This window comes from Periplaneta americana, chromosome 2 (genome assembly GCF_040183065.1).
Source record: "Periplaneta americana isolate PAMFEO1 chromosome 2, P.americana_PAMFEO1_priV1, whole genome shotgun sequence".
Classification (NCBI taxonomy): Eukaryota; Metazoa; Arthropoda; class Insecta; order Blattodea; family Blattidae; genus Periplaneta; species Periplaneta americana.
The window spans coordinates 186,445,127-186,470,787 of record NC_091118.1 but is presented as its reverse complement, the minus strand read 5'-3'; the positions used below and the strand labels follow the sequence as shown (position 1 = coordinate 186,470,787).

At 35.3% G+C, this 25,661-nt stretch overlaps 1 protein-coding gene across 1 annotated transcript; it reads left to right on the top strand.

Annotated features, from left to right (window-relative positions):
* Positions 1–1,638: 1,638 nt before the first annotated feature.
* Positions 1,639–18,686, top strand: LOC138694937 (zinc finger protein 107-like). Its single transcript, XM_069819143.1, has 2 exons — positions 1,639–1,763; positions 11,827–18,686. The coding sequence occupies exon 2, from the start codon at positions 11,966–11,968 to the stop codon at positions 14,468–14,470; it is 2,505 nt and encodes an 834-aa protein (XP_069675244.1). The 5' UTR covers positions 1,639–1,763; positions 11,827–11,965; the 3' UTR covers positions 14,471–18,686.
* The last annotated feature ends 6,975 nt before the right edge of the window (positions 18,687–25,661 follow it).

Sequence of the window (25,661 nt, the reverse complement as noted above, 5' to 3'; positions counted from 1 at the left end):
AAAATAAACGAGAGAGAACATGAAAAAGTTAACAAGTTTAGGAGTTATGAGGGAAATACTTCATCACTGCACAGTGAAATTTGAATTTTGAAAAAAATATATAAATATTTTTTTAATTGTAATTTTTTTTCATATAGCAGAAGGATAGTGTTTCACACATACCAATTTTCATTACTGTACAAGATACAGTAATGGAGGAAAAAAAAAATTGAATATTTCCAAAAATTTTACTGCTGTAAGCTATGCCTAACCCCTTAAAAGACCCACCATCATCAAACAAAAGAATTTTCAGTTTGCAAATCTAGTCTTTCAGGTAAAGCAGATTTGAATAATTTCAAGGGAAAAATTGTTCCGGGGCCGGGTATCGATCCCGGGACCTCTGGTTGAACGTACCAGCGCTCTTACCAACTGAGCTACCCGGGAACTCCACCCGACACCGTTTATTCAAATTTGCTTCACAGGGAGCTTTACCTGAAAGACTAGATTTGCATAATATATACGTTACTGTGTACGTTAACAGAAAACCACAATTCCAAGTCACACAGAGATTGTGTGCACTCGATGTGGGTCTCTGGCGTGTCGTCAGCCCACGCGAGTTGTGTGGATATAAAGGGAAAAGTTGAGACTGTTTCGGGTGGAGTTCCCGGGTAGCTCAGTTGGTAAGAGCGCTGGTACGTTCAACCAGAGGTCCCGGGATCGATACCCGGCCCCGGAACAATTTTTCCCTTGAAATTATTCAAATCTGCTTTACAGGGAGCATTACCTAAAAGACTAGATTTGCATAATATATACGTTACTGTGTACGTTAACAGAAAACCACAATTCCAAGTCACACAGAGATTGTGTGCACTCGATGTGGGTCTCTGGCGTTTCGTCAGCCCACGCGAGTTGTGTGGATATAAAGGGAAAGGTTGAGACGGTGTCGGGTGGAGTTCCCGGGTAGCTCAGTTGGTAAGAGCGCTGGTACGTTCAACCAGAGGTCCCGGGATCGATACCCGGCCCCGGAACAATTTTTCCCTTGAAATTATTCAATTTTCAGTTTATTCACGGCCATCTAAAACAATCAGCTGCTCGCTACATGCTACTGTTGAACAAAATACGCACAGGATACACACCGGCGATGGTTAGCTTTCGATTGCTGCATGCGCTCTCATTTTTAGTAAGAAAAAAAAAAAGCATACACAATTGAAAGCGTTTCGTTCACTCTGCATGAATTGCTTGAATACTTAAAGTTGAAAGAAAAGTTGAACCGTGTAGATGCACCACGGTTCAATTTTTCTTTCATATATATATATATATATATATATATATATATATATATATATATATATATATATATAATCTTACGCGCTATTCTATGCATTTTAATTGGGTAAGACCACGCTTAAAGTTCTCATAAATTGTAATACCAAATGTAGCTTCTGCTTATATTGTCTAGCATATAGTTACGTATTTAAGCTGTGTCTAAATTTGTCTCACAGTTATTTGGTTTTGTGCTACAGCGTTGTGCTACAGCGCTGGCAACGACGGTTTTTTTTTTCTATGCAGCACAATAAAATGTTTATTGTTTCTCTCGACTACCGTCCACTGCGCAAGCGGGCGGGTCATTTCTTGCAATGTCTGCGTTGACAACGGAGCTTGCAGGTCCAGCAGTATCCTTCAGGTGCAATGGCAACAGCACGAAATCCAGCAGTGTGGTGTAAAAACAGTTACCTATAAGTTACTTTCCAAATCTTTCAAGCATACACAGAACGGATTTGAAGGTATATAATTCATATTTTCCATATAATTATTTATGTAATTATTATGTAGTAATCATCCACGCCATTTTCCCGCAATCTAGGGCCGCTATTGTAGGAAGATGGCGGCCTGACCGATACTATTTATACAGTGAATTTACTGTATTTATTATATTAGTGGTAATATCTCATCGTGGGGATCGTGTTGCACTGTGTTTTACCCTCCGCCGGCATATTTTATAGTATTTCCGTAAATATTGCGAGTTAAATGTTAGGTTAAGTTAGATGACGGCTAACAAGCAAGCATTCTCATGGGGGCAGATAAAAAAGTTATTTTGTTTTCTTCCACCATGTTAGTAATGTCAAAACAAGTGCTTATACAAATTTTGGCCACTCGAGCGTAAAAATAAGTTTCCCTGAGGCCGTTTACAGAAAAAAAGCACAATTTCATGGAAAGATTTATTGGAATAAATACAGTAATTGTTGAGCTATTTTTCAACACATTCCCCACATAAATTTGTCATCCCGTGGGATTAGTCTTCATCTGTGAAGTTTCTTTTCTGCATAATATTCATTTCCTATGCCCATGTAGGTTGCGTTCTACCTCTCTTCCTTACTTCTGGATTCCAAATTAGAGTTTCTCTGTTTAATCTATTTTCTTCTCATAACATACCCATACCATCTTAGCTGCATTTCTTCTGTCACTGTCACTTTAATATCTTTTGTAACATCCATTTTCTCTCTTAACTTAGCATTTATTATTATTATTATTAATATTATTATTATTATTAGTAGTAGTAGTAGTAGTAGTAGTAGTAGTAGTAGTAGTAGTAGTAGTAATAGGCTTAGTAGTAGTGGTATTATTATTATTATTATTAGTAGTAGTAATAGGCTTAGTAGTAGTGGTATTATTATTATTAATATTAGTAGTAGTAGTAGTAGTAGTAGTAGTAGTAGTAGCAGCAATAGGCTTAGTAGTAGTGGTATTATTATTAATATTAGTAGTAGTAGTAGTAATAGGCTTAGTAGTAGTGGTATTATTATTAATAATATTAGTAGTAAGTAGTAGTAGTAGTAGTAGTAGTAGTAGTATGGTCCATCCCAGGTGTCTGTGGAGTAGAAAGACGAAACAAGATCTCTGCGCAAGTGGTATGTGGGAGGGCTAGGAAGAGACTGCTCTGGGGGAGGCATTGGTTGAACGAAGCTACCAATCTCTTGCAGGAAGGGGATCATTTCTATCTAAACACTATACCACGAGCATCTTACTCCTTAGCGGCCTCGAGCTGATGCTGCCCGCAACACACTCCAGCACAGATAGACTCCGCCCCCATATACGCCAAGTCTCTTTACGGGTTCCTGGGAAGGAATTATTATTATTATTATTATTATTATTATTATTATTAGTATTATTATTATTATTATTATTATTATTATGGGAATTTAATCGATTAATCGATCAATTTCTGTTGTAAGATTAATCGATCAAAAATATTTAATCGAATAATCGAGTCGATTAAAATTAATCGGTTGTAGTTGATATTAATTATTATTTTGTTAATACAAACTCATACTAAAAATTTCGTCAATATTTCTCTCTCGGAAATTGCTTACTTAAAAGCACAATAGTACTGTTATTTTTAACTGTAAACCAGGTAGTGTAGGGAAAATCTTTGCACAAACACTTCAGAAAGAGATGGCGATATGAGCACAGTGACCTAGTCTATCTCTATTGAAAGTTGAAACATAATGCGAAACCCTTATTAAGTTTTATGGTTTTCCAAGAAAACTTCCAACTTGTTGTCAATTCATCTTCCTAGCATATGAAATACATACTCTTCTGGTATTCGTCCCCCTCATTCCTTATAAAAATAGCCATTCTACACTGTGTGCAATTGAGATCGTAACTATCTTCTTCTTTTTCTAAAATCTGGTAATTCGGATTACAATAGAGGCCGGTCTTTTGTTTCGACCGCTGTACTTTTGCAGTTGTTTGCAGTTTCTGTACTGAGTTTGTATATGACGGTTATGTGTTTAGTTTGATAAAGAAAAAAAATCAGTTTTCTGTGGTCTGTGAAAAGTGTAAACTCCATTATGTCATATGAGAATTTGAGAGGTAAACTCGGTGAAACGTTTGGATTTAAATGGAACGATCGTGGAGAAGTGCTTGACAGAAAAAAAGTTTTCGTGTTTAGTGATGCAGGAAAAATTGTTACTAAACGTAGAACGGCATTTAATTCGGAGCATGTGAATGCACTGGCATGTTTAATATCATGGATGAAGCAGTATTGACTAGGTGAGTCTTCATACTTTTTGTTATTTATATTTGTCTCAAAAATTCCCGGAGAAACTGGCACAATAAATTATAAGCCTCATAATAAATATGTTGGTAAGTAATTAAAATAGTTGTTTTGTGTAATATAACGATAGAATATATATACAGATATACAATATTTAATACTTATGTTTACCACCGAACACAAGTTAAATTTAACAATAATTGTGTATTACAGTATATTAAAACATTTTTTCAACTCGATCAAAACTCGATTAATCTATTGATTAATCGATTAAATTCAAATAGTTAATCGATTAAATATTTTGATCGATCGACAGCACTAATTATTATTATTATTATTATTATTATTATTATACATGGCATTGTGATTTTACTCTCTTTGGTGATATCTAGTATTAGTTGGCAACACTGAAGAGACGGCCAAATTAGCCTTTTAGGAACTGCTCTTACTTGAACCTCACTAGTCTTGATTAGTCAATGAGGACGGCGAGGCCTCACATATGAATATAATACACAGAGAAGATATTTGTAAACTAAGATCGCCGTTTATGATTGTTTTACCCTCTCCTTTATATGAGCTATTCCATCTCAAATCGACCGAAATATAGAGAAAATTGACCTTACAATTTCTAAATACAATGAACATCTCAAATCGAGCGAAATACAGAGAAAATTGGCCTTACAATTTCTAAATACAATGAAACTTTTTTTGTACGTAGAGAACTGTGATACAATGCTTTGTGCAAAGTTTGAGGCATCAGAACTTCATAGAATATATTTAAATTTATCGTATTTTCATAAAATTAGCAACTTTAAACTGTTGTAGCTCCGAAACCCTTTCACCCAATGATCAAAAGCATGGTCTATTTTGATGCTGAGAAATTAAAGTTTATATTGACATATAAACAGATTTTCTTACTTTTTATGGAAATGGAGAAATTTAGATTTTTCCTCATTAAGACGCCTTTGGCTAGGAAAAAAATATTTTAAAAATATATAGTTAGATTCCGCATTGAAAGTACAAATAAACATATTTTTACTGATGGTATGTTGATAAGAAAGTATTGAAAATATCAAATAAAGAAAATAAATAGTACGCGCGTGAACTAACCAGCTGACTGTGAGACGGGAGCTAGCCGAGACAAGCAAGGCCAGGAGACAAACACGTGATGTGTCGTCTAGCAGCGCATAGCTGGGCTAGCTTTATCACAAGTTTTCATAAACACGGGAATAAAATGACGCCCAACGCTCGCTTATCATCATCTCTCGGCCAGTGCGTGCGGTACTGCGCCGTTCAAGTCTAGGCGTGTGAAAATAATTTATATAATACCCTCGAAACTTATTGCCGTACCACTAAGCAAACAATGCCGAATCCCTCTTAATAATGCAAGGTTTTTTCTCAATATTTTTTTTTACATTTTTACAAATGGCCAAAAAGCCTCAAAGTAAGTAAAATCAGATTATCTGTCTCTCTGTGTACAATAAAAATAAGGATTACTTCTTAACATAACCTACCAAAATGTCAGCTTCAAAATAAGCTCTCGTTCAATGTTCTGCAGTAAATGGTTCCAGAGTTCTGAGCGCTGAAAGAAGCTTGTTTTTATAAAATACGCTAAATTTGTCGCTCAATAATACGAAAACAGTTTGACGTTCGACAGTATATTTCTTAAAATGCACTCCCCTCAGCACCTTGTATAAGTTGGGAAAAAATTAGAGTATAAAAAAATGCGAAGTTTTTTACTGATCGATTTCATATGGAATAGCCCTTATCTCTCTTTGTATTTCTATTAACAGTTTTGACGCTCTTCCCGTAATCTTTCCTTCACCTTCTTAAAATTTATATTTTGTCACTTCGTTGGGACATAGAGTGTAGACGCATTGTAGTACCGGTACTCCTCTATAGTGTATCATGCATTTACACTCAGTTTGAGGGAAAAATACATATAAAATAGAAAAATAAATAAACAAATTTTGAAACGTCCTATCTTTTTCTTTTCTTAGAAGGCGTGACGTCATTCGTTACTTGGCGACGGAAAATACTAAGCCAAATAGCTTTGTGTGTGAGCGTGTGGGGGTGTAATAAAAACGCCTTTTCCACATTCATTCAGTATCTCTACCAGTGAGGTCGGTGAAGAATTTTGTTACTGTCTGTGACGATATCCGCATTTTGAGGTGGTTCATTACATCCTTTGTATTTGAATTTAATTTATTTTGTGGCTTGTGTTGTTTTTAATCGGAGGTACACGTTTTATTTTTCTTCCCAGAGTGTCGACGTTTCTGCATTGCTATATAGAGCGCAATGACAGTGAGTACCCAATAATGATAATTTAGCACAATAAGAGAAACAATCGAAATGACAGCCGTCCAAATCTTGGATTTAAAATATCGGCATCCTAATCAATTCAAATGAACAAAAAATAAAATGTAAATTAATGTTAAAAAAATACATAATGAAATTAAAATATTCTGCAACAAGATGTGGTAGCTATCAAAACGATAAAAATTTATTGAAAATAAATAATAGGCTATACATTGAATATTATAAAGATTAATAGAGATGGTGATTGATGATGTTCAATGAATATTTTAAAATGGTTGATGCAATTGTCTGAAGAGTCTTTTCAGGAACCTTTAAGTTAAATAATTTGTAATTATACAGATTATAATCATAAAGTAAATAGATCACATCGGATGACGTGAATATGTTAGGAAAAAATCCAAAAACTATTAGGGAAAACACTGCAATTTTACTTGAAGCAAGTTTAGATAGGTTTGGAAGTAAATCCCGAAAATATAAAGTATATGATTATACATCTTGATTACACAACTTTTAACACTGTATCTCTTCGGTATATGTATGGTAAGACTTTCTTGTGTTAAATTTCAACGTACCTCGTTTACATGTTTCGACCTATTTATGGGTCATCTTCAGAACTGGTCGTTGTTGGTCTTGGCGCCACTTGTTCTGTTTCCTGTGAGGGTGTGTTCCTGTGGCATAGTGTAGAGTCAAAGAGTCTCAACACACATCTCAACTTCAAAACACACACACTCTTTGACTCTACACTATACCACAGGAACACACCCTCACAGGAAACAGAACAAGTGGCGCCAAGACCAACAACGACCAGTTCTGAAGATGGTCCATAAATAGGTCGAAACATGTAAACGAGATACGTTGAAATTTAACACAGGAAAGTCTTACCATACATATACCGAAGTACATGATTATGTGAAACATACAGCAGAGTCCGTATAGGTCAGTTTCTATCTGATGCTTTTCCAATTCACTGCGGGCTAAAGCAGGGAGATGCACTATCACCTTTACTTTTTAACTTCGCGCTTGAATATGCCATTAGGAAAGTTCAGGATAACAGGCAGGGTTTGGAATTGAACGGGTTACATCAGCTTCTTGTCTATGCGGATGACGTGAATATGTTAGGAGAAAATACACAAACGATTAGGGAAAACACGGAAATTTTACTTGAAGCAAGTAGAGCGATCGGTTTGGAAGTAAATCCCGAAAAGACAAAGTATATGATTATGTCTCGTGACCAGAATATTGTACGAAATGGAAATATAAAAATTGGAGATTTATCCTTCGAAGAGGTGGAAAAATTCAAATATCTTGGAGCAACAGTAACAAATATAAATGACACTCGGGAGGAAATTAAACGCAGAATAAATATGGGAAATGCGTGTTATTATTCGGTTGAGAAGCTCATATCATCCAGTCTGCTGTCCAAAAATCTGAAAGTTAGAATTTATAAAACAGTTATATTACCGGTTCTTCTGTATGGTTGTGAAACTTGGACTCTCACTCTGACAGAGGAACATAGGTTCAGGGTGTTTGAGAATAAGGTGCTTAGGAAAATATTTGGGGCTAAAAGGGATGAAGTTACAGGAGAATGGAGAAAGTTACACAACACAGAACTGCACGCATTGTATTCTTCACCTGACATAATTAGGAACATTAAATCCAGACGTTTGAGATGGGCAGGGCATGTAGCACGTATGGGCGAATCCAGAAATGCATATAGAGTGTTAGTTGGGAGACCGGAGGGAAAAAGACCTTCAGGGAGGCCGAGACGTAGATGGGAGGATAATATTAAAATGGATTTGAGGGAGGTTGGGTATGATGATAGAGACTGGATTTATCTTGCACAGGATAGGGACCGCTGGCGGGCTTATGTGAGGGCGGCAATGAACCTTCGGGTTCCTTAAAAGCCATTTGTAAGTAAGTAAGTAAGTATATGATTATGTCTCGTGACCAGAATATTGTACGAAATGGAAATATAAAAATTGGAAATGTATCCTTTGAAGAAGTGAAAAAATTCAAATATCATGGAGCAAAGTAACGAATATAAATGACACTCGGGAGGAAATTAAACGCAGAATAAATATGAGAAATGCCTGTTATTATTCAGTCGAGCTTTTGTCATCCAGTCTGCTCTCAAAAAAGCTGAAAGTTAGAATTTATAAAACAGTTATATTACGGTACCGTTACTCTGTATGGTTGTTAAACTTGGACTCACACTTTGAGAGAGGAAAAAAATGTTAAGGGTGTTTGACAATAAGGTGCTTAGGAAAATATTTGGGGCTAAGAGGGATGAAGTTACAGGAGAATGGAGAAAGTTACACAACGCAGAACTGCAAGCATTGTATTCTTCACCTGACATAATTAGGAACATTAAATCCAGACGTTTGAGATGAGCAGGGCATGTAGCACGTATGAGTGAATCCAGAAATGCAGTTTTAAATATCGGGGGAAGAAATTTACAATGTGTGTTGTAGGAAAGATTGTGACTTCTCATACCTTTCACAGGAACATATAAGTCGACATTTTATATGAAATTGAAATATTCTCAGATTACGTGACACTTGGAGAAATCGTCATTTTTCTCGTAATTATGCTTGAAGTCAGGCGCCCAGGAAGGTCCCGGGCTTAATCCCGGTGGCGGGATTTTTCTCTTTGCAAAATCTTCCAGAACGACCCCAAGGGTCCACTCATCTTCTTGTGAATTTATTGAGTACTGGGGAGTAAAAGATGGTCGGAGCGTGGTGACGGCCGTATCACCTCATTCTGGTGCCAAAATGTACTGCGTTTCGTAAGATAAAGCGATGACTACTTCCAATATGGTTTTACGTGGCGTAGGGATGAAAAGTAAACAAAATCCCGAGTGTCTCATATGCGGAAATGTTTTATCAAGTGCCAAATAAACTAAGAAAAAACATTTGAAAAGTAGCTAATCATTCTCATGTAGCTTTCTAGGGGTAAATCAATGAAGCGAGTGGTAGAGCTTCAAGACGAGCTCTTCTTCTTCTTTTCTTTTTTTGAGGACGAAAAGCCAAAGTATGCTAAACTTTTGGAAGATAATTTTTGAGCGAAACTAGCAGATTTTGCCGAAATTTTCGAGAGACTGAACTACTTCAATGACGGTACAAGCATGCAACACAAAACAGAAACTATTATTTCAGCCAGAAACAAAATTCAAGAATTTTGCAAAACCCTAAAGTTTTGGGAGTCTCCGGTTATAGGAGGCAAATTATTGCCCTTTTCCTTAGTTGAGAGTTTTGAAAATCGACTTGCTGAAAACGAAAAAGAATGTCTGAAGGAGTTAATAGCAGATCACTTATGGTAAATGCGTCACAAAGTTCCGGCACTTTTTGTTGCATTTTTCATCATGAAACCCAAATATATGTGAATAACTGTTTTTATTTTTTAATATACTAATTTTTCTTTAAATTCCACTTAGACTTTGAAAGGCTTAGTTGGGGGAAGGGGAAAGAGGTTAAAAACGACCAAATTTCCGTGCAGTGAACAATACTTATCTCTCCATCCGCTATAAAATATTCTACACAGAGTTCCACCACATTTTTCTCCAGAATAAAAGCATGGTTGTTATTCTTATGTTATTATTAATAAAAACAAATAAGTGTGTCGCGATATCTTGGGCATTCAGTAAAGTGTGTCGTCGGTCAAAAAAGGTTGGGAACCACTGTGTTATGTCAACATTCATCTATTTAAAATATAAAATACTGTATAAGCGCATTATATATTATTATTATTATTATTATTATTATTATTATTATTATTATTATTATTATTATTATTATTATTAGCAGTAGCAGTGGTACCGTTGTAATAGTAATAACTGCAGCAGTAGCTGTATACCTATTAGTAGTAATATTGGCTGACCTTGTTTAATTTTGTTTTTGGGTCTGTGTTATTCTTTTGTATGCCCAACAAATATTAGTGAACGTTTGCATTTACTAATTATATGAAGTTCAGGGTTGATATTGGAAACTATTTTCAGGCTGCGTTTGCATTGTCAAGTTCTAACATTATAGCAATGTGTTTCTACTCGTACCGTACTTATCTTGTTGTCTCGCCTTTGAAATTGTATCTATAAGGGGTACCACTTTGTAAATGCAGTTGTAACGCGCATGCGCTAACCTCCCCTCCCACAGTTCTTGTTCATGGCGAGTACAGCCGCGTCAAAGTGAAGTGAAGTGATAGTATAAAATAAATGAATGAATACTAGTAATAGTGCTGTGTGTTTAAGTTATAATCAGAGTATTGACATGTCTTTACGTGAGTAATATTGTTTGATCATGAACTCAAGGATGAATGTTCCCCCGAAAAATAGAGGAAATTATGTGAGCATGTGCGGAAAATGGAGGACAGATATTTTGACCAGACGTGTACGGTTGAAGCGGAAGTAAACAACGCAATCCAATGAGAGTCCCGATAATAGCGGCCTAGTACTGCCAAGTTCGGTTAAGACATAGATTCTGATTGGTGATCGACGTCGGGGAATGCACAGAGGGGAACACGCAGCGAGTGTGGGAGAAGGAAATGATTTAGATATCCGCCATAGCTGCCTTTTCATAAATTAACGCTGGACGTTTGTTTAAGACACAATTTAGTAATTCAACTTAATAAATACCAAAAATATAACTTTTTGACGTAAGGATATGGCGGAACCGTCTGTATAATTACCGTACATGGATAAATATATAATTATCCATGTACCGTATATGAAAATACATGGACTGCAGCGGCGGCCATCTTTGTTTCTGTATTATGGCCTGAGTATTGGCGACGATCTTGATTCAACCATGCCAAAAGTCAAGAGTAGCAGCAGCAGCAGCAGCAGCAGCAGCAGTAGTAGTAGTAGTAGTAGTAGTAGTAGTAGTAGTAGTAGTAGTAGTAGTAGTAGTAATTTATTCACCATATAGATTTTTACAAATCATGTCCTCGTCAATCTTATTTTTAGGTCTTAATCTAAAACACAGTTTTTGTATACGTCTTCAAACGCACTATTAAATACTAAATAATAAATCATATCAATCCATTTAAAATAATGAAGTTGATTTCCGTATCTCCCCTCCATCTGCACCTATCAAACAAATATCTATACCACAATATGTCCCCCTTCACGCCACACAAGTTTTGTCTGAGATTTGTCTTCTGTCACTACAAATGGCCGTACTATTCAAGTAGCCTGTTTTAAATGCCTCACCCGGTATACTGATAAATATGGAGAAATTAAGAATTACGGTATTAATGAGTAAAAGCAAATATACATGGAATTCAGTGCGCGTCTGGAAGAAATTTCCATTTCAACATGACCTAACTTAAAAACTTCACTTACGACGTGCACCCCACTTTTGTAAGTCGATTTAAAAAAAGTGTGCAATATACGAAAATAAACACAGTATATTAGTAAATAAAAATAGGCTGAACAGTATAGAAAACATTATTACGTTGGCTCTCTCTGTTTTCAACAGGTTTTCTGCAAACAACGGGAAACAGCAAAAGATCTGCCAACATCAGTGAGAAGATACAAGAAGAAGGCGATATCTCAGTGATATTTCAACAGAATTAAATACATCAGATGAAGACGGACTTTTCTTTATTATATACAATATGACTTCTAATCATAATATAAGCTTTTTTTCTTCAAAAGATGAAGGTATGAATGATTTTAGTAGACATTCAAAATTACCAGCCCAAAACATGGTTGATTCTCTGTTGTCAAACAGTGGTGATCAGTTTTGCGATTCTTTATCTGCTGTAGGTCAGCAAACAGGCAAGAATTTAGACCTAACAAGTCCTCAGGCCTCTGTATCGGTACCGGTATCACAGTTTGATTCAATTGAGAGTAACCGATCTTGTGATTTTGAAGCTAGCATCCCAGTTTCTATTACAGGAGAAGGGAGGAATATCATTGAAAATATTGTAGAGTCAGAGAATTTCAATCAAAATATTCTAGAGGAAGAAAATGACATCTTTAGAAACATGCTAGAAGAAAATGTAAAGACAAATGCAATTTCTCCTATGGTTTGCCAGTATTGTCATATGACATTTAATGCAATATCAGAACTGGCAGTCCATCATTGTCAGGAAAACAGTGCCTCTATGCTGTCACACTCAGATTCCTCTGATGTTGCTTGCAGTGATACAGAACAGGTTGCAGAGAGGGGGAGTAAAAGAATAAAAATTCAGTCAAGTTTTCTTCCATTGAAATGTTTTCTTTGTCATAAATATTTCCAAAACGATTTGAGTGCTTTACTTGGCCACAGATGCATAAATTTTTCTGCCATCCGTCGTCATTCTGACTCACAGGAAGAATCATGCTGGTTTTGTAGAAAAAAATTCAAAACTTTACAGAAAAAAATGTACCATATCTGCAAAACAATTAGACCTTCGACATCTCGGAAATCTGCTAAATCTACAGAAACTGTTCAAAATATCAACATTGGCCGGTGTTTAAGAGGAAATGCAAGTACTTTACATTCACATGCACAGAAAACTGCAAAGTGTAAAGAAATTGTTCCAAATGCCAACATTGACCTGTATATAAGAGAAAATGCAGGTACAACACATTCAGAAGTTGAGAAATCTGTAGAATCTAATGATATTATTCAGAATATCAACATTGACCAGTATGTAAGAGAAAATGCAAATACTTTGCATTTACAGGCCGAGAAATCTGCAAAACCTGATGAAATTGTTCAAAATATCAACAATGACCAGTATATAAGAGAAAATGAAAATATTTTGCATTTACAGGAAGAGAAATCTGCAAAACCTGATGAAATTGTTCAAAATATCAACATTGACCAGTATGTAACAGAAAATGCAAATACTCTGCATTTACAGCCAGAGAAATCTGCAGAATCACAAGAAATTGCTCAAAATATCAACATTGACCACTGTGAAGGAGAAATTGCAAATACTTCGCATTCACAGCTAGAGAAGGAAATTGTTCAAAATTTCAACATTGACCAGTATATAAGAGAAAATGCAAATACTTTGAATTTACAGGCAGAGAAATCTGCAAAACCTGATGAAATTGTTCAAAATATCAACAATGACCAGTATATAAGAGAAAATGAAAATATTTTGCATTTACAGGCAGAGAAATCTGCAAAACCTGATGAAATTGTTCAAAATATCAACATTGACCAGTATGTAACAGAAAATGCAAATGCTTTGCATTTACAGCCAGAGAAATCTGCAGAATCACAAGAAATTGCTCAAAATATCAACATTGACCGCTGTGAAGGAGAAATTGCAAATATTTCGCATTCACAGCCAGAGAAGGAAACTGTTCAAAATTTCAACATTGACCAGTACATAAGAGGAAATGCAGGTATACAACATTCACGAACAGAGAAATATGAGCCTAAAGAAACTATTCAAAATATCAACATTGACCAGTATGTAAAAGAAAATGCGGGTACATCACATTTACAAGAATATAAATATGAAGAACGTAATGAAACTATTCAAAATATGAACACTGACTGGTGTGTAAGAGAAAATGCAAATACTTCGCATTCACAGGTAAAGAAATCTGCAAAACTTGAAAAAATTGTCCAAAATATTTACATTGACCAGTACATAAGAGAGAATGCAGGTAAAGCACATTCAAAAGCAGAGAAATATGAACCTAAAGAAACTATTCAAAATATCAACACTGACCAATGTGTAAGAGAAAATGCAAATACTTCGCATTCACAGGCAAAGAAATCTAAAAACCCTGAAGAAACTGTTCAAAATACCGACACTGACCAGGATGTAAAAGAATATGCAGACACCTTACATTTCCATGCCAAGAAACTAAATCTTTTTGAGAGTGAATTTCAGAGTAATTCCAAACCTTTTCAATGTCGTATATGTCACACGAGTTTTACAATGCCTAGACTATTAACTAAACATGAAGAGTCACATATACTGAAATCTTACTCATGCACAGTTTGCAAATGGAGGTTCTCTCGTATTGAATTACTTCAGAAACACATGGAATCCCATGTATCTAATAAGACAGTCAGAAAGAATTCTTTTCTTTGCCACGAATGTGGCCAGTCCTTTTCTACCATACCTTCACTTCAATCACATTCTGTTATCTGTCCAGCACTGATGTAGGTAAGCGATTTCTAAGGTTTCCTCAACAGTATCAATGTTTCATGGAGAGGTTTTGATGAAAATTAAGATTTTATTTAATAGACTAGTCCAATTCCAAAAATTCTACAGTCTGTGTAGTCAAAGAATGTATCTGACATTCATTACATGCATTTGGAACACTGTTTCCACTTTCTCTAAATCACCTTCATAGAGCAAATATTTTTCTTACGTTCATTTCTGCTCGTTTCCGTAACAAACTGAAAGAATGCAGTGTGAAAGTTGGCTCTAAGGAAAACTACAGGACTTTCCACTTTTCTGTGGTTGATCTTGAAGAAGAGTGCAATGAAAGACGGTGGGTTGAAGAACATATAGTATAGTGAGTGCTAGCAAGTGTTCCAAGTGTTTCTGATGGCCGACCAACAACAGGTCTTCCTACTACTACCACTTCTTGCATTTGTGAGGATTCCCTGCAGGTTGGGAGGCTGACCAATACACACATATTAGCTGTGCCAGTATATCCTTCACAGCCGACAGTAAAGCCACGCAGTGAGTCAGCTAAGAATAAGTGCAATTTATTCTCTTACGTTTTGTTGTATTCTGCAGTGATTACATAATTATTTAGTGTGTGAACGTGTACATATTTTGAAAATGTAAATACGGAAAAAGGAATTGTATTATATTGTATTTATTAACATTCCATGGTATTCATACATTGCTTCACAGCTAGAATATGGAACAAATCAAAAAACTTAATACTATTATAAAGTCTTAATTTATAGTCACAGTCTAGATGAAATATATACAGAAGAGATTTACAATGTAGTCTACTAGTACAACACAAAGTTTTAGTTTCAACTTCATGAAGTGTTATTGAATGTCATGAATTCACCTACAGAATAGAAGGCATAAGAAATTAGGTACTTCTTTAATTTGGCCCTAAATAATCTTATGTTTTGAGTTTCATTTTTATATCGATAGGGAGCCTATTAAAAATCTTTACTGCCATATAACACACTCCTTTTTGATAGCACAATAGACTTGCCGATGGAGTATGAAAGTCATTTTTTTGACTTATATTTTTGCTATGAACTGTTGAATTAGTTACAAAGTTTTCACGATTACATAAGAGGAAGATTTATTAATGAAAAGATATACTGACAAGCCATGGGCATTATTTGTAGTTTTTTTAAAATAGTCCTAGATTTGCCACCTACTATTATTCTAATTACTCTTTTTTGTAATAGGAATATACTGTTACTATCTGCGGAATTTCCCCAGAATATTATTCCAAAACTCATTACCGAGTGAAAGTATGCAAAGTATATTGTTTTTAAGGTATTGATATTTACTATCTTTTGCATAGATCTAATAGCAAAACATGCTGAATTTAGTTTGGGGGTAAATTCTTTAATATGATTTTTCCAATTTAACACATTATCGATTTTTAAGCCAAGAAATTTGGTTGTTGTTGTTTCTAATAGGGATCTATCGTTAATTATTGCGCTAGAAATTTGCGAGGTTGAATTTGGACAGGATTTAAATTGAATTATGTTAGTTTTGTTACAATTTAATACTAATTTATTGACTGAGAACCAGTCACATATTTTGAAGAGAATTTCCTCTGTTGAAGATTGGAATGTGTTGGAGTTATTGGCTGTAATTATTATACTTGTGTAATCTGCAAATAATATGGAATGACCTACATCTTTTATTAGGGGGGCAAGATCATTTATAAACACTAGAAAAAGTAGGGGACCTAATATTGATCCTTGAGGAATTCCATTATTAATAGTTCCCCATGTCGATGTAGATTTTACAGTTGTATTGATTTCAACTTTCTGTTTCCTATCTATGAGATATGAGTGAAACCATTGGTGTGCAACACCTTTAATTCCATAATAATCTAATTTATCTAGCAGTATTTTATGATTTATACAGTCAAATACTTTGGATAAATCACAGAAAATCCCTCCAACTTGTAATTTTTTATTAACTATTTAGTAAAACTAATGTGACGTAACATGCCTTCGAAAAATATTTTACATTTTAACATCATGCTACAGTAATATAAATTTTATAACTTGCGCAAGTTTTCAAAATATATGCTGACAATATTTATCTCGTCGACATATATGTGTGAAAGTATGTTGTCCAAAGAAGTTCGTGAAGAACAGTTTCAGATCCAGAATACAACTTATGAACACTTGTGGGAATGCTTAACCATTGCTAGAACATCGTACACTCTGGAATATTTCACAAAGCAAAACGTCATTTCTCTCACTGATGAGATTAGATGGGTGAATTTTATATTTCAAACATGCATACTGAATTTAAAATGTCACTGATCTAAAAATTTGTTTCTGTGTTTGTCTGCACACACTCTCCCTGGTTGAAATTTGAAGACCACTGACTTAGAATGTAATCAATCTTATTTATTACATTGTTAGTTAAAACTTATAAGTAAATATAAGCAAAACTGTGAAATACTTTGACTTATTTTAATAACTTACTTCTTGAAGTAATGTAGTTGTAGTTGTCAATGTAGTTTGTTATACTATATATACACTTTTTATTGAGTAAGGTATTTTATACGTATATTAATTTACATTTAAGACTGCCAACGACTTCTATATTCCTATTGTAATTATCATATATAGAGTGTAAATGGCAAACCGGTAGGTACCGGTAACAAAAATATTGTAGATGATGGCATGTTCTTAAACAAAATAAAGTATAATAAACCTTTTTTTTTCATTAGGAAGTTTAAAATATGATACTGGTACTGGTACTGGTAGGCGTAATAAAATTTTATAATCCATGTTGAAACTTTTGTACACTACTTTTAACATTTGAATATAAATAATTGATTAAATGGCGATCTTACTCGTGTTAATTATGTAAGCATTTGCGGCTTACAGCTGTTTCGGTGCTATTCAACATCATCCTCACAGCCTACTAGATCTCGGCGCTATCTCAACTTCGCTGCCTGTTGTGTGGGTGCATTCGTGTGATGAAGAGTTGTGTCAAATAGTGTGTGTGTTCTGAAATTGATCTGTGTGTTGATAATTTGATTGGGGTGTGTTTTAGTGTGCCTGTATATTTCATATTGTTCTAGTGTGTTGAGTTTTTGGTTTTTGGGTTGTATGTGTAGGATTTCCATGTCTGTATTTATGTTATTGTATGTGTGGTTAGCATTAGTTATGTGTTCGGCATGTGTAGATGTATTGTGTGCTCTGGTTATTGCTTTAATGTGTTCTTTGTATCAAGTTTGGAATGATCTGCCTGTCTGTCCAATGTAGAAAGTGTCGCAACTATAAATACAACCACACAGGCGTATACAAACTCAAATGCAATAGTTGTGACAGTTTCTACATTGGACAGACAGGCAGATCATTCCAAACTCGATACAAAGAACACATTAAAGCAATAACTAGAGGACACAATACATCTACATATGCCGAACACATAACTAATGCTAACCACACATATAATAACATAAATACAGACATGGAAATCCTACACATACAACCCAAAAACCAAAAACTAAACACACTAGAACAATATGAAACATACAGACACACTAAAACACACCCCAATCAAATTCTCAACACACAGATCAATTTCAGAACACACACACGAACGCACCCACACAACAGGCAGTGAAGTTGAGATAGCGCAGATATCTAGTAGGCTCTGAGGATGGTGTCGAATAGCACCGAAACAGCTGTAAGCCGCACATGCTTACATAATTAACACGAGTAAGATCGCCATTTAATCAATTATTTTATAATCTCTTACACATACCGGTATATTGTTATTTACTTCTATTAATTATTTCTTTTAAATCACATACACCACACGCATACACACACACAAACAAAAAAAAATAAATAAATAAATAAAAATTTTAGCCTGTCATAAATATTGTTGGTCTTTTTAAGTATGATGCATTCAAATGTCTTTTGCCTTAAACTGTTACCTTACGGTAATGAAAATATTGGATTCACAAATTACCGATAACTGCAGACAAATTACTAAAATTACGAAAAACTGCTGTAGCACTTTTGTGTTTAGAAATATGATCTGTATCATGTCAAAATTTCGATATGTTTATAGTTTACAACCTACATGTATTTTATATTATGTGTATAATCCACGAAATCATTGGTATTGTACATGATGGGTGTCGGGGGGGGGGGGGGGAACAGGGAATGTCACATAACATCATTACTGGGGGAGGGGGGGGAAAAGTTTTAATACCTGAACATTTCTGGTTTTCAACCAGTGTATTACCAAATGTTTAACGTTACCTTACACGGACATGCCCAATTTTAAATTTTTTGTGATTCGACAGTTCTTTAGGCCCAGTTGTCACCTATACAATGCTAAAAATGGACATTCCTTGTTTTTCACCAACACCCACCACATAATGATTGTGATATGTGGAACAACTGAAATCATTGTAATTTGCTGAATGTATTTCAAATATTAACTATTTCAGTTATGCTTGCTCAGTGCATATAAAAACTTAAACTGCCTAGGAAATGTACTTTGCAACACCACAATACAAAACAAAATAAAAAAATTACAAGTAAACATTATTTAATATTCTATTGTGATTGTTAACATAAATTTTCGTTTGTATATAATAATGAAATTGTTTTGTTGGTAGTTTCATTTGGAAATTATGCAAAATTAACAAAAATGTCAAATCAATAATGAGTCTGCAAAGTTTTCAAGGCACTTAGAAAATAATTGTTCAAATGCAAAGAAATGTTATATTTATACAGTGCGATTCTTATGGTTGTACAGTGTACACATAGTTCCCACGCTGATTTCTGGCAAGCAGTTGTGCATGAGCCGAGATTTGCACAGAGAAAAAAGAAGCTCCAACTATACAATGCACGGAACAGAAGAACAGCAATTATTAATGAATGGAATTTACAAAAAATGAATCTGACGTAACACTTCTCTATTAGCGTAGACAAAAACATTGTAACATGAGGTGATGTTCTTGTTTACTGACTGAAGACACACGATAACTTTTCTTGTTAATTATCTGTCCGCTATCTCGAAATGTATACCACACTTAAAAGTGTAATATTGGATGTCTATAAAATAAAGAGTCCACTGCAAGAATGATGGATATCATTTGGAATACATTTTGCAGGAGAAGCAAATGAAAGTTTGAAATGCTTAGCGCTCAGAGCTTAACTGAGATTTTCCAATTATTACTGGATTAGTGTTAATGCTATATAACTCCCTATGTACATTCTATATGTCTTAAGCTATGCATTGACAGTCTTGGTTCATTTTCAACAAGAAAGTGACATCCATCATTCTTGCAGTGGACTCTTCAAATATTTTACACATTTACACTTTTCTTGTGTATTTGTGAAGTTTGTCCAGAGTTTTAAATGTCAGCCTCCTGGAAAAAAAATATATAGGGATGTTTTTGCTTCCTAGGTAGGTACTTTTTACTTCTGAAGTTCTTAATACTGAAGCAGATGTGCAATTGGGGAGAAACATCAAACACGGAAGTGAGATTCATCTTCCTACATATTTATTACTGAACTTTAGCATTTTCATCAAGCTTTTTTCTAAAAACATAAAATTACTTAGTCATACGTTAAAAAGTGTTAAAATTTTAAAAAAGGTATATACCTCCAGTTGACGTCATGATACGTCATAACACACAAACAACCAGCCCCCACCATAAGAGCAACACACCCCCACTCCTACTATCGACAAATGCACATCGCAGAATTCAATATCACCATAGTTCAGGAGATACTGAAGAAGACGTGACATAACGTCGAAACAGACCATCTGTCGAAGGTATACACCTTTTTTAAAATTTCAACACTTTTTAACCTATGACTAAGTAATTTTATGTTTTTAACAAACAAAGTGTTAACGTGAACTTTAATCAATGAGCTCTTTTCTATTCTCTTTGCCATGCATTTGTGATGAATAACTCTTTTTAAATGTTTAGAAATATATTCACCACTGAATTAGCTGTTACAAACCTTACACTTGCCAAAATATCCGTTTTTCTTTTCAAAATGAAAACCTACATTGTTAACAAAATTAATTTAAATTTGTTGTAATTATTTAGGCCTAGGACAAAATAGTTACCAGGTAACAATAAAATTATACAAGTAACGTTGATTTTCTGAAGGAGGGACTTTTTGCATTCTGTCTCGAATCGAAACAGAGCTGGGACTTTTATATGAAAATCGGGACATCTGCCAACCCTGCATTCATGGCCTCGCAATAAAATAAAATAGTGCAAAATGTCAACCTTCTGGTTTTTTTTATACCAGGAGGCTGACATCTTTACCAGGAAGTTGACAGTCACCTTACATTGTAATTAGATATTTTATTTACTGAAGTATGATTTAGCAGTCTGTCAATAGGCCTATGTAATAACTAGTGACATACCAGTCAGTTTTGGATTTTTCGGTATTTTATACTTTTTCTAGAAAATGTCTCCAAAAAAAAAAGAAACAGAAAGTCTGAAAGTCTGATCACTCTGCATTTCAGTCACTTTATAAAGCCAAAATTTTGCTTTTTGGTTGCTCTCTGAGTAGAACAATAAGAAATGTTGGCTTGCTGTGCAAGTTTCTTAAGAATTTTGTAGGAGATTGCTCAATGCGTTCATGGATGTCCAGAAGCTTTTCATGCATTAACAGTGTAGGATTTTTCTACGTTTTATTTAGTACAGAATCTGTCATTTTGGATTTATTCACTAGTTAATTAATCTCGGAACACATTGGAACTCGCACTCTGAGAAATTGTTCACGAAACCATTTCTAACTCTTCCTGCAGATTCGTACTTAAAGAACTTGCAACACACGAAAATAGGCTGTTCAGTAGTTAGACGAAAAGTCATTCATTACAACAAGAATACATGTATGAGTTATGAAAAACAAACATAGACTGATGAAAGCCAAGGACTGCTTGGTATGCAGAGACAGATTCTGCTAAGATATCAAAATAATAAATATTCGCTTGCAATAACAAATCGTCAGTCGCTTGCTGTTATCACATGAGTCATCTGACCACATAACTGCACCCGACAACCACGTTTCACTAGGATTTGTAGCTGCACATTGTGGAGTTGGAAGTGAGTGCATAGTATAGTCTCGGCTACAACACCAGGGATGCAGAACTGGGAGAGAGAGAAAGCTTTGGTTTCCCTTCCACAGTCCATCGGTATAGAATGACGTCTCCGTGACTCATCTGCAACCATGTAGCACTAGACACTGAATACAAATCCCCTCTACCCTATTATGTCAATGACGTGTGGAGTTAAAGGAAGGGATGAGTGACGTATTCCGGCTGGTGACGTCTGTCACATCTGTCGCCCAGTTCTGCATGTCTGTCCTATATTACCGCATGCAGGGAGTCAACATGTGGGAACTACGTGGACAATCGCACTGTATAATAATATTAGTAATAACAATAAAAATTCAATTAATAATAAGATGTGATTTTTATATTAATGGTCACCTTAGGAAGTTATGAAGGGAAGTCAGAAAAATAGGACCACTTTCTAATATGAAAATTATTTTTAAATAAAAAATTATTAGTCTTACGTACAAGGTGCGGAAGAGGAGTTGACAGTTTTTCAAATGGAAATAACATAGTGGATATATAAATCGGAACAAATTTATTACTTCCCAAAAACTGGCTATGTATGCCATTTTTATATTGGTACATACACTTAAGCTTTCTTGAAAATTACATCCCACAAATGTAGTAGTCAATGCTTTTCCATGCACTCTTCAAGTCTCTCCCTGAAGTTACGTGTCGCTCTTTCCAAGATTTCATCATCAATGTTAGCAATTTCTTAGGCAATGGCAGTGATTTCTTTAGGATTTATCAGGTACTCAGTACCTGAAATTTTGTTTTTTTTTTTCTTTTTTTTTTTTACGCAACCATTCAATGGAAATTCGCCTCGTCACTCATGAAAACAACAATTTCGTCTGTCAAAATGTCGAGTATTCTCTCAGTGAATATCTTATGTTGGACATTTAATTGTTGAACAATCATGAAGATGAAATTTGAGATCTAAATGTAAGGTTCGCCATAAAGAACGATGTGGAAGTCCCAGCACTGCAGCCTGCCGTCCAACAGATTGATTGGACTCCTCATAAAAGTCTCTCTTACTCGCTCAATGTTTTCTGGCGTCCGTACACTTTGAACATGTCTTGGTGATTTCTTATTGGAACCTGAAGCTGTTAATCTCAAGTTTTCTACCCATTTCAATATGGCATTGCGGCTAGGAACAGTTCCGTGGCAGCTAACGTCAAAATGGAGACAAAAGAGAGGCAGAGTTTTGACAACAGAATCACCATTCTTGGAAAATGTCTCGACAACGAAAGCACGATGCTATGCACTCCATGCCTCCATGATTACTAAAATGGCATCGAACAACCTGACAAATGATGAGACATTTGACACAAATTAAACAAATTACCAATACATGTGAAATAAACAAGGCTTTTACGACAAGATTAATTATCAATGCTTCATAGGGCTGCAATCGGTTAAATGTATACATAAGAGAAGTTTCTGCCTTGCCATGAAAAATTGCTATTACTCTAGAGTGCCTTTAGGAAATAACAACCAATAAAACGAATTTATCACTGAACTAGCGACATGACAAGGTGTATTCCAATTTGGAACCTTACTTTCTGACTTACTTTCGTAATCACTTTTCGTTTATAAAACTGTATTAAACAAATGTGTATTTTAATTAAATAAATATAAAGTATGTGCTGCTAATAATGTATTTTTCTTCAATGAGTGCACAACGACTGGGTTCAGCAGGACTAACAATTTTAAATAAATTAAACTCAAGACAGCAGTAAAGGCTGGTCCACAATAAATCAGAACGGAAACGACAACGAGAACGAAAACATTATTAAAATAAATGTATTTAAATGTGAGCATTCACAATTAATGGAAAGCTCACTAGAGCACAGGGAACGGGAATGTGAAAGTTAACTGTGAATGCTGGAATTTAAATACATTTATTTTACCAATATTTCCGTTCTCGTTCTCGTTTAAGTTCCGGTTTATTGTGGACCAGTTTTATTACGACAGAAATATTATTTACTCCACAGACACACTTATTCCATTTATTCTCCATCATCCTTTTTTCAGCAATTGATATTATATATTCTCTTTATTAAAACCAACTAAATTTTAACTATATGTTCACAATAGTACTTAGGCCTGTGTCTTAAACAGATATCAAATTTATTTCCTGTGTGCTATTTATTATATTATCATAGAATACGAATATTCCGAGAGAAGTGCGGAGTTATAAATATGAATATTGTAATACACATGACCAAGCCCCGAATTTTTAGATTTTAAATAACTAAAATCAGGTTTTTCAACCCATGCCTTAGCATTTTTAGGGGTTTTTTTACGACGCTGTATTAACATCTAGGTTATTTAGCGTCTGAATGAAATGAAGGTGATTATGCCAGTGAAATGAGTCCGGGGTCCAGCACCGAAAGTTACCCAGCATTTGCTCGTATTGGGTTGAGGGAAAACCCCGGAAAAAACCCCAACCAGGTACCTGCCCCGACCGTGATTCGAACCCGGGCCACCTGGTTTCGCGGCCAGGCGCACCGACCGTTACTCCACAGGTGCGGACTCATTTTTTTAGGATTTTAAAACTTCCATTTAGGAATTTATAGGTTTTTACGGAAAAAATAAGCAACGTACTATGAATATATTGAAATACTATTAGACTTACATTACAATATCCGTTATTATAACATTATAAGGCTAAAATGTAGTCTGACAATTAACATAGTGATGATGAAATGTTTTATGGAATTGTTTACCAATATTAATACATATAATAATACATATAATAGTATATTATGTTTACAACACTGTATCTTTATTAAATAATTACACATGCAAACCACTCATTCAATTAGTAATTGCTACTCATACAATATATTTCAATTTGTTCAGTGATCATGCCTAATAAAAAATTATTTTCATTGAGCAAATTGAATTATATTGTACGAATAACAATGTTGAAGTCTGTATCAGTAGCTCACTAATGAACAACAATGGATCAAACTTCTCACGCCTTAGAACACTGGCTGATTGGCTAATCTTTGCCCATGTCATGATCACGTGATTGTGTCACGTCTGACTCTTGACATGTGCCTTTTCTTTTAAAATTTGTTCTATGTTTCTACAGACTATCGTCCTCTGTATACATTGTCGTCGCACAGGTTTCCCTATGGTTTCCTTTCAAAGAAGGCCGCCTACAATAAGGTAGCCTATTTATGCTGCAATGAATGGCAATACTATTTCAGTGAGTTCAATAGTTGCTTTAAAATAAACAAAACTCTATGGATGTATTTAAATCATCGTTCCGATGCCGGAACATAGGTACTCCCTGACGCAGGTTTCAGTACCTACGAGGAATTTAGTCACACTTATTTGGCAGCAGGAGGCGGAAGAACAAGTGGTGAGCTCATCGCTTCAAATGTCATCTAGTATGCAATGAAGGATTACTAGGACGCGAGAAAAGAGAAATTTGGTCCAGAGGCCCCTAATATAGGTTTTGAGGTATTTAATGTGCCGGAAACTCTGACATAGACTACACAGCTTAAAGTCCCTCCCGAAGAACTTGCGCTCCAGATTTTTTGCGCCCTAAAAAATCCCCCCCCCCCCGACCCCAACTGGGTTTGAACCTTAACTCTTGCTTCGGTCTAGAAGAGAGAGCTTTACCTCTAGACCACTGGGAGCGACATATTATTAATCCGAGGGACGATAGCCTATGAAGAACCATGACCGACCAGCCAGCTACCGGCCTCACATTCACATGCCGAAGCAGAGGTGGACGATCATCCAACCGGAATAGAGGTATTGTGTAGTTAGCATGATGATCCCACCAGCCGTTATAACTGGCTTTCGTAACCAGATTTCACTACCTATCATAGCTCCCCAAGTGCATCACGATGCAGGTGGCACCAGACCCATACACTAGCCGAAATTTCATGAGAAAATGTCTTTCCCCATAAGGACTCGAACCAGCGCGCATTCCGTAACGCGAGTCCCTGGCAGGATGTCTTAGACCACGACGCCATGGTGCAGGACCAACGTATTAGTATTCATTACAATTTCAAACAACTCATTGGCGTCATACTGATGTGTGAATCGTTTC

What these genes read in the sequence shown, in the direction of transcription:
- LOC138694937 (XM_069819143.1), top strand. Translation starts at nt 11,966, where the DNA reads ATGACTTCTAATCATAATATAAGCTTTTTTTCTTCAAAAGATGAAGGT.